This window comes from Pteropus vampyrus, unplaced genomic scaffold, assembly GCF_000151845.1.
Source record: "Pteropus vampyrus isolate Shadow unplaced genomic scaffold, Pvam_2.0 Scaffold45, whole genome shotgun sequence".
Lineage (NCBI taxonomy): Eukaryota > Metazoa > Chordata > Mammalia > Chiroptera > Pteropodidae > Pteropus > Pteropus vampyrus.
The window spans coordinates 5,073,581-5,084,487 of record NW_011888826.1 but is presented as its reverse complement, the minus strand read 5'-3'; the positions used below and the strand labels follow the sequence as shown (position 1 = coordinate 5,084,487).

Below are 10,907 nucleotides of genomic sequence, written 5' to 3'. Positions count from 1 at the left end.
ACGCAAGGAAATGCTTCTTGTGCAGTCTCCCAAAAGAAATGCAGCCCTGTTAACACCTTACGTTAAGCCCAGTGAGACCCATGTTGAACATTTAACCTATAGAGGATAATAAATCTGTGCTATTATAAGCCAGGGTTTGCAGTAATTTGTAATAGTAGCAACAGAAAACTAACCAGGAGTGGTGACCAAAGATGAAGTGGTGTGAGGGAAGAAGAAAAGCTTTTCTATCATTGCTGATGTAGCCTGCCTCATTCAGGACATACCTGGCTTCAGCAGAAATGCAAATATTTACGCTGGTCATTCTTTAGATCCAGTCTGCCTGACAGAATTTACATTCTTATATTTCTACACTCATTCTGTCCTGGAGTAGAATACCTTCTGGGTTGAATACTTAGAACGGAGTTTAGTCTATATAGCAGGCCCCCTAGAAAAATGTGTTGAATGAATAAATGAATGTGATCAAGGCAGGCTGTAGGAGAGATTGTAATTCTTCTATTTTAAAGTGCTGTTTACCACATCTTCTCAAGAACTGTTGACCCTTATGTCTCTGTTTCTAGTTTATGATGGTCACAGTTCTATAAAATACAAGGCTTGAACTATTTTTTGATACAGTAAAACAGCTAAATCAGTAAGTAAAAAGGATGCTTAATAAAATCAGAATACAGATACTTTTCAGTACGTATCACAGAAAAATTTTCAAAATATTTGATCGGAAAGTTTCTTAACGGCTCTTGATCGATGCAGCGTCAAGAAACTTTAGTGCAAATTTTACCAAATGCTTTTATCAAAATGAGGTTTGTTCATTTTCTCTGTCAACAATGTTGTTACATGAACACTGAGCATGTAACAAATGGATTTGCTTGGACATTTAAAAGCTATCGACAAAAGCCAGCCCTACAACTAAAAACTCAACCATTATTTATCTCAAGATCTATTCCTAGTCCAAAATCATCTAAAAGAAGGCTGGCGGACACACTAAAATGTATCCATATAAATAATAAAAATAATTTTTTATGCTGTTTTAAGTGTTTTCCTTATTCATATGGCACCTTTTCTTTCCTACATGCTACTGCATGAATAGGAGCAATATTATTTTAGTTGCTGGAGTAGCACGGTGTTAAGAATATCTGCTTCTTGTAGTGTCAGGCTTTCATCTGTTAGCTCTTTGTTTGGAAATGATGTCACAAGAATGAAGTCAAGAGCTGCAAATTCAGGGCGGGACTGCACAATAAAGTCCCGAACATCCAGGATCCTGAGAGATAAGACAAAAATAATTTGTGACACAGAAGCTTTTTTGGCCATGTAAGCTTTTAGCTAAAATTAGATAAGAATTACACAATTCTCATCCTTAGTTAAATGTGCTGTAACTTTCTTTAATTTACACTATTTCAATAGATGGTTTTACCTGAGCTTTAAGATAAAATGTGAGGATTGACTTTGGAATGTATCTCATATCTTTTACTATAAAACACACAAACTTCAGATGAGTTATGCACAAAATAAATGTCAACCATGCTATTACACTGAAAATGCAAGTCCTACTTTTTTCAGAGTATAAAATATTTTAGCAGCACATGATCCAGAAAAAGGTACCTAGAATAGGCCTGTGTCAAAGTGAGTCTGAAACTACAAAAAGTCTTAAGAATAATTTTTAAAAATTACTTTCAAATATACATAGTAACTCAACTAAGATCATAAATGTATTCCTTAGAGGAATACAATAAACAAATTAAAATAATATCTTATTAAATGTCTATATATGAGTGAATGTTAAAATGATATGTAAAATGGTTTATTTGATGTGTTTGATAATAACACAAATAAACTTTACACTACAAATTTATATTAGATCTGCTATGTAGAAAGTTAATTCCAATTAGAACTACCATAAATTTTATATGAATAAAGACCAAATAAGGTTTTACTATATTAAATTAAATCTGATTCCACTTCACATGGCTGTAACAATAGTGCAAAACTGCACTATTTTCTTTATTTTTTGAGTGATATCTGGATTTGCATTTGTATCTGGACAGTTTATAGAGGATGTTTAAATACCAAGTATTTCACTTCTTACAACAGCTATTACCTTTTCAAAAGATTTTTCTTCTGTCAAAAACATACTGTAAATCTAAAGAATTTCATGTTCTTCATTACTAAGGTCACATATAGTTTTACACAGATAATTAACCAAGTGTGTAACAGCAAACTAGAAGCTTACCTGTGTGTACTATTGAATCTTTGTATCAAACGACTCCCATCTGCCAGCCTGATTTGAATTTTTGTTGTTGGCACTGAATCATCAATAAGAACAACTGCATTAAATATTGACTTATCCTCTTCTTCTGGGGAGGAAGGTGTACTGACAATTTCAGGTGTAAGGCTAAGAAAGAAGAGTTAAAGAATTAGAACACAAATCTGAATAGATAAGACATATGACAAACTCAAGGCAGTGGAATAACCACTTAGACTCATACCTGATTCTCAAGTTATCTCCAGTATGGCTTCAGGACTAGCAAAAACTTCCTTTGAGTCTCCTATACTTCTTCAAACCTCTTTCATTATATTATAATTGTTCCGGACTCTAGGATTCCTTATTTAGATTATCCAATCTCTTCCAAAGTCTAACTTTGCATTCTTTATCCCTTTATCCGTCTTTATCCCTTTGAGATTTCATGAGACTGTTTAGCATAAGTCTTTAGTCAGAAATAGAAATGACTTTGAGTTAATGTTAAAGAATGACTAGGAGCACAGACAGACTTGGTTTCACATCCCAGCTATGTTAACTGAGTAAACTTAAGCAAATTAACCTCTTCGAATCCCAGTTCTATCATTTATAAAATAGGGGGAAATAAAATTATATTATGAAGGTGTGTTCTCTAGGCACGCCTCAGAGATACTGCAGGGTTGGGTCCAGATCACCACGATAAAGCAAACTCTGCAATACAGCAAGTCGCAATTGTTCTACCAGAGGGTCCTGCCTTTGATTTGTAAAAAATGTAACATACGTGAAGAGCAACAGAGCAAAGCGCAGTAACATGACGGACGCCTGCCCCGGTACGTCCCAGAACGCTGTTTCAAGTGCCAGCTATTTTTGCACATATCAGCATTAAATTAACTTAATGTAAAATATAAAATAATATTTTAAAGTTATGTTAACTTTAATATTTAGCCTTCAACTCACACCACTTTGCTGTTTAAAACCCCATCATCATTCGAGTGATCAAACCACAGTGACATTTCTAATATACTGTATGTATGTTTCAAGTATTATGTTGAAAAGAAAATTTTAAGAAAGTAAAAGACGGAATCGATAAATGAGGTAGGCAAACTGGAGGAAAGGATGGATATAGGTTGTAAGCAGAGCAATTCCCTCGGACAGGAGGAGAAACATCTTCAGACTGAAAAGGAGGTAAGAATGATTTTAATAAACCTGGAGTCTGGGGGAATGTATTAAGAAAGCTAATTCTTATCAGGCTCTATTTTCTCAGTGAAGCTGAGAGCACATCCGCTGGGATGGGAGGGGTAGAACAGGAGGCTTAGGGAAAGCTGGGAACAGAGGGAATGTTCTCTGAGAATGGGAGAGGCGTGGCTTGCCTGCCCAGCACGGGTGTGCGACCACCCCGTGGCACTGAAGTGCACAGAGTACGACAAATCCAGGGGCCGTACGGTACGGCAAGGGACAGCAGAATTGCTGGGATAAGGAAATGAAGAAAAGGCAGGGAAGAAGGGGCCATCGGACTTTAGAAAAAAGAGCCCTCAAGGGTCCAGTGACCAAGACGAAGTCAAGCCGCAGGTATGGTGGCTGGAACAAGCAAGAGTAGCAAAGGGAATCAATCTTCTTGGATTAAAGGAGGACAAACAGTGACAGAAAGAGAGACGTACTTCGCATCATGATTTTCATCTTCATACACATAAGTTGAAAAGCCTACAGTGAATGCTTGTGAGCCCTGCCTATCAAAAATGATTCTGTAATTTTCTTAGGATTTTGCTCGTCTTGCATCTGCTCTAGCTCACTAAGCTAATTTTTATTAAATAGTATCATTTGTTCTAGCATTGTAACTTTGCAGTTTTACACCCATGACTTGCTTGCCCCTATTATATAAACTGAGGGTACTGGTTAATATTTTATTACATTTAGGTTTACCCCATAATTATTTGCATGTCACAAATAATTAGGTTAGTTTCTATCTATGTAATGTTCTGTTTGCAATTAGACTGCCACAGCTATGGAAGACAATGGGATTATTTCCATTTCTGCTTTGTTTGCTTCTTTTAAATTATTTCTCTGTTTAGTAAATAGTTGTCTGGAACTCTTAGGAAATGTGCCATTTTAGAAAGTTACTTTCTGAATTGATAAATGTTAACCATTACAACTTTTATATTTCAATATATTTCTTAATGTCTTCTAAAGTGTTCTATGCAATTCTTTGCTTTCTTAGAATATATATTCGACTATTCAATATTTGGATTCATGTGCATCATACAGGCTCACAACACTAATCTCCAAGTGTAAATCTCCTACACATCAGAAGCTGAAAATTCTAAAGAGTACACTGCTCAGACTCCCTTGCAGCTAGAATTTTATTTGTTTCCACTCTTCTACTAAGCAAACAACTACATATGTACTGGAATCAAGCACTGGAAGTGGGAGCTGTACAGCTCTTCTGGTTACCAAGGTGCTGGGGGCACCCGATTATTCTTGAGCAGGTATAATGGAATGTTCTAGTGTCTGGTCCCTAGCTTCAAGGGGACTGAGCAAAGTGATGGGGACACAGGAGGCGTTTTCTCTAGAAAGTTTCCTGTCGTATTTATCTAAGATGCTTGGTTTGCTATCTCTTTCAGAAATTTGTAATGTATCCAAGGCTATGCAAGAAACCCTTTACTATTTAGACTAGCAAGCAGATTCCATTTTCTACAATCAAAGACCCTAAACAATGTGGCTAGAGAGTACAGAGCATTATCACTCCTAATCTTTGTTATTCTCCTCTGTCATTTTTTTTGTCATTTCCTCTAGCTTTTTGCCTTAAAAAAAGGATAGCCTTTCTAAGATACTATTACCAGATAATATTCTTATTTTCATGAGCTGAAATGACTGATTATAAATAATCACTGGTTCTTCTCAGCTATCTTTCCTTTATGCTACCTTCTTCAACTTCTAGATTTACTGTACTTCTACTAACAAAAGGTGTGCATTCTAACATCAATTCTTGCTTATAAATTTAAATAATAGAATATGTACAAGGAAAAGAGATGACTGGGCGTTTTACCTGTGTTCTAATTAAAAATCATAATCTCAATAAATATTAAGTAAAAAAATGAGAAGTGCTAAAAATATTTTTAAAAAATATTTCTAGGGGGGTCATAGTTATAAAAACAAAAGGAGGGAAGAAACAGAATAATTCAGGAGAAGCCTGACCTGTGTCGGTAGCAAAGAGAGATGAGGAAGAATATTTCCGAGCAGACCTGTGACTGGGAATTGAAGGATTTGAGTCCTAAAAAAACCCCACGTCAACACGTGTTCAAGTATTTCCTACATGTCCCAGAGATCGGTCTGTAAAAGCAGAAAAAGATACAGAAATGGAGACTCGAGAAAGTCAAATATAAAGAACCGATATTGAAGTCTTTCCTATACTGAGAAATGAGAGGGGAACAGAGAACCAGTGTACACAAGGCAATTGAAAAGAACTTAAAGGGAAGAAATCATACGAAAAGGAACAAAGCATGCACGAAAGGCTATACTGCAAATAGGGCCAATGCCGCAATTCCACAGGTCACCTGTAGTAATACGTGGACAAATAGAGGGTAACCGACATATTTTGCAAGATTCAGGAAGTCTCATGAGCCATGACTATTACAGAGGAATTCACTCATGCATTGCACCATCCGCACTGGATTCTAATTTGTGCTAAGCAAAGTCCTAGAGGTTCTTTGGAAATGTCTCAAAGACAATTTCCTCCTTGTCCTGCAACCAGAGGAGCTCGGGTTTGGTGTGTTTTCCATACGGGGCTTCCATAACTTGAAGAACAGGTTTGGCTGTTTAAGATATATTGAAAACAACCAACTTAACACGCACACTGCTCCTGCTGCAAGAACTTAACAATTACTTACGGCAGACAGGCATACCTAAAGCTATGATCTAAGACATCTATTGTTTTATCTGACCAATAACCCTTTATAATTTCTCCCTTTTGGACCCACATACATAATCAGAAAGAAGCAGGATGGCATAATTGTAAAGTCACAGACTCTAGAGAGCCAGAGTACCTATTCTGAATCACACATGCTAACCAGTTCCCAACTCAATCAATTTGGGCAAAATACTACAACTGCAAATGGAATAACAGTATCTACATGGAGAGTTGTTGTGAAGATTAAGTGGATTAATGTATGCGAGGTACTTAGGAAGTGGTTACTGATATCTAAGTATCAGCTACTAATATTATTACCAGCTTTGCATATCTAATTCTATCAGCAGTCTTTACAGTTTGTGTCTTAGGTTTTACTTTCTAGGTATTTTGCTATTTTATTCTCAAAGAAAAATCATGTTGAACAAAGACAAGTATTTTTCTCATTTTAGGAATTTACCTTCCAAGTTTTTGTCCTTCTCCACTAAAAGCCTTGAACCTCAATCTGGGTTTTATGTATTCTTGATCCTGATGATCCTCCATATCCAAGTTCACTTGGCCACCATGAACTAGTCGCTGAAGCTCCAGGGGAATCTCCCTTTTGAAAAGGGAAAAACGGTTTTAGTTAACTTTAAAAAAAAATGAATCTACACTGTTGACTGTAATTGAGTTGTGAGCTACACTGGAAAACAGCAATTTCTGCTTGAATTATAATGTAAAATTTCTGTGATGATTGATTAGTCTCTGCAGATATTTCTTCCTTAAACTTACATCACATTATTCCTTAGTGATTCTCAACATAGGGTTTTGTTGTCATTAGTGATCTTGAAGCGCTTCTGACATCCAGAAAGCCAAATCGTAAGGCAGAGATTCATACCTTAAATTAGCACTAGAAAATTCCTATAAAGATGTAATAGTTAATGCAGATATTTATTATTAAACTTCCTGGAGGAAGTTTTCAAAATTGACAGGAGTGTTCTGGACTGTCATGTGATTCATGAGAGCTGCTGCTCAGGGTCAGGGAAGGGGACAGAGATGCTCTGCCATGGGAGAGCCATCTTGTACAATGAAGGGGTGTCTAGGGCTCCAGAGAAACCAGAGAAACACTGACTGCTATGCCCAAGTCACAGGATGACAACACTGTTCATAATGTCTGAGCCTAAAACTTAAGGCTTAGGGTCTGCTTACATATAAGCAAAAACTCAAAAACTATTTTTTTCTTTGTATTATATTAATATATTTTGAAATTTCCACCTTCCATATAAATGGAGGGAAGATGGCACCTTGTTTTGTCTGGAACTTTACCAAATCCCTGACTGCAATGCCACTTAGAGTAATGAAGTTGCCAACTTCGTGTACCTCATTATTCTGTTTTTATACCTGTCACATTTACATGAGAAGTGCTAGACTGCATCCAAGTGAAAACTATCTGACTACTTCATTACATCTGGTGCAGTCGTACCCAGGTTATTTATAAACTGAATATATATAATCTTATGATAAAAAAACTTTCTTTTATTCCTTCAGTATTTTTAAGATAAAATTTATATCATTTTTTGGAAATAATATGCATATGTAAATTGTATCATCTATGAGTTCTTCTTTGAGGACAGTGAAGGTGGTGTTACAAAATACTTGGTAAAAAACAGGACAATGATCATACACAGTTAACAACCACTATCTGATATTAATTATTTCTCTTAAAGAGTCTTTTCTAAAACTGTTCTTGATCATACTTTGTCCTAGATATGATATGGCTCAAATTAAAAAAAAAAATTAGTATACATGGTTGTGTGAACAGGAGCCTACAAGGTTTATAAATTATTTTCACTTATGTTTTTTTTTTATTTTAAAAAATTAATTAATTTTTTATGGTGACATTGGTTAACAAAATCCAGTAAGTTTCAGCTGTACACTTTAACAGTAAGGCATATATGTTTACACTGTGTGTTCACCTCCCATAGCTAGATTTCTTTCTGTCACCACATATTTGATCCCTTTTACCCTGTCTACCTCCCTCTTCCCCCAACCACCTTACCCTCTGGTAAACACTAGTCTATAGTCCATGTCCATGAGTCTCTATTTGTCCTGATATATGTTTTGATCTATTATACATTCATCATCAATATATTTTCTTCCACCATCTTGAAATAAGCATTAATTTCAACAGTAGTGTTTATCTTCGCTTAGCAGATGAATGTGTCCCCTACGCAGTCACTCCCAGCTCTTTCCCAGTGACGCTGCGGGTTTTCAAGTCCACAGCACTGTTAAACTATTATATATCCTTGTCTTTACCACTCACCATGTACCATCTCCCAAGACAGCTTCCCACCTTTCTCGATGACTTCGGCATACCATTTACAGCATTTCTTGCCTTTTTTGGGTATCATGACATTTTCTTTGTTGAATTAAATTCAAAATTCATGCTAATAATTAGTGTTCTAAAATTTCTTTCCTTCAGTTTTTTCACTGCCTCAACGCTAATGCGTTTCATCTCCATTCCACTTCAGCCACTCTCCTTGGACATACTTCATCACTTGGAAAGCCCGACCTTCAGTTCCTGGATAGAATATAATCTCCTATTCTAGTCCTTTGACCCTATGAAATCTCCCAGTTCACCATGAATTGCTCATCGAAATAGCTCATCCTTTAGCAAGAAGAGCTAGTGAGTTAGGATGTTCTTTAAACGGGTCAGAGTACTACGTATCTGGTTTACTTTCATAAATTATAACTTCAAACTAACCTTTTGAAATCTTCTGCCAGCAGTAATGCCACTTTAAAAGATTTCTAATATAAGTTGCTCAATTTCAGGCATACATGCAATGAGAGTCACCCTGTCAACAGTAAGCAGGACAGTGGCTTAGTGGATGGGCAGCTACATGCTAATCGATTCACTGATTTATTATATTAAAATATTTCTTCTCAGAGTTGGGAAAAGAGACCAAATGTCTATAGATTCCCCCACCCACCACAAAAGAGAACTAGTGACTTACAGATAGCAACATGTCCTTTATATACTTAAAAATACCCTTCACCCCTCCCCCCAGGAACCATTTATATAATATAATTCTTAAAAACCAGTAGTGCACTACTGAATGGCAGTCTGTTAAAAAGTCCCGCCTTAAGTAACGAATAGAATACAAATAATCCAGCTTACCCTCTCTTAACAGACTCCAGAAATTGAGCATTTGTTGGGTCACTGTAAGGTCTCAATTCTCCATCATCTAAGCTGAAACCATTGCTCCACAATTTAAGCAAAATCTGAACCTTTTGAGCATAGAAAAAAAAGATAAAGAAATACAAACACCCATCTGCATCAAATCATTTTAGGTTTCAAACGTGATTATCACAACATATTAAACCATTTACTTAATTTAAAACATGGAGTTATTCACAGTATTCATTATTAATAGTTAAAATAAAGGTATAAATGAAACCATGTGTGTTTGCCAAGCAGATTTGTCTTTAGCTTTACAAATGGACAATGGCTAAAATACCAAAGGTCCCACAGCTGGACCGTGGCCTCGAAGGACAGTTATTTCTAATTCAGTGAGAAGACGAAAGCAACGAGAGCATCCAGCTGCCACTCCACACCCACCCTTCTCCTTCATCTGGACCTTCTCTGCTACAGAGCTTACGTATTCTTTCCAAGGGGCAGGACAGGATTTCCGGTACCCTCCAAGGATAAACTGCACATGTTTAAAATGAAGTTATAACTCCAAAATTTCAAAAGGCAACAGAAACAGAGAATGACTTCAGGTGTTTCTATGTTTACAATTCAGTTCATTCTATATTATGACAGTACATCATTTATAATGATCATTATAATATATATAAGCTCATTTTTACAGTGAATCATACATTCTATTAACAAATAGTTACGTATCTCTAAGTGCAAGGTACAACTGGGATGCAAAATATAAAATCTGATACTGAAAACTTACACATTAGTCCTTTTAATCCATGTTATAGTAATAAAACAAAAAGATTATACTTATTGATTATAATTTTTTAACTTTAAAACAAACAGTATTAACTAGAGGCAAATATCTATAATTTTTCATTCTAATTACTATACCTACATCTTGCAGCTGATTTTCTCCATAAATGTATTCAGATCGCTTACAAAAGGAATTACCCAATCTGTATCCTCCACCTGTAAATGACTAAAATACATAGCAAGTGAGCTAAAAATTCATAAGGCTTATTAAGCAAAATGTCACAATAATGTGTGATATATATTTTAAAACTAGGTCAACTGTAAATAGCCAAACTGGTTTGTACTTTCCAGGAAAATGTTATATTAAAATGAGTTTTATGTGACAGAGAAGTGTACTCAAGTAAGAATTATGTTTCTTCCCATAAAAACATTAGTAACTCAGGATCTGAAATAATTTAGGCCAATCTTAAACAAAGAAATATATTTATATACCAAAATATATATTTTCAAGTATAAACAGATTTTAATAAGCTATCACAATTTGTCTATGGCCATGCTACCCTGAACAAGCCTGATCTCATCTGATCTTGGAAGCTAAGCAGGGTGGGGCCTGGTTAGTACTTGGATGGGAGACCACGTAGGAAGACCAGGTGCTGTAGGCATAAAAAAATTTAAAAAAATAAAAAATAAGGGATGATAAACTGACAAGGTCCTTGCAATCTGTGAGTTCAACTAAGGGTTGCCTCGCTTAAAAAAAATAAAGAAATAAAAATAAAAATAAATAAAATGCTACCGCTATTTTATGACAAGTCTTATAATGAAAATTATAATGTATAAAT

At 35.6% G+C, this 10,907-nt stretch overlaps 1 protein-coding gene and 1 pseudogene across 3 annotated transcripts in view; one reads left to right on the top strand and one right to left on the bottom strand.

Annotated features, from left to right (window-relative positions):
- Nucleotides 1-472: 472 nt before the first annotated feature.
- The window catches only part of UBXN2B (UBX domain protein 2B), a 26,765-nt gene continuing 16,330 nt past the window's right edge, over nucleotides 473-10,907 (bottom strand). The window contains exons 4-8 of one of the 3 annotated variants that reach the window (XM_011359181.2): nucleotides 10,211-10,294; nucleotides 9,286-9,395; nucleotides 6,589-6,726; nucleotides 2,222-2,383; nucleotides 473-1,252 (exon numbers count right to left, since the gene is read on the bottom strand). In XM_011359181.2, coding sequence (XP_011357483.1) covers nucleotides 1,090-1,252; nucleotides 2,222-2,383; nucleotides 6,589-6,726; nucleotides 9,286-9,395; nucleotides 10,211-10,294 — 657 coding nt within the window. In that variant the 3' untranslated portion in view covers nucleotides 473-1,089. Of the gene's footprint in view, nucleotides 1,253-2,221; nucleotides 2,384-6,588; nucleotides 6,727-6,763; nucleotides 7,029-8,871; nucleotides 8,963-9,285; nucleotides 9,396-10,210; nucleotides 10,295-10,907 lie in introns of those variants that run through there. The other 2 variants (XR_002780049.1, XM_023530060.1) reach the window with 2 other exon arrangements.
- On the top strand, nucleotides 10,612-10,730 carry LOC111738980 (annotated as a pseudogene).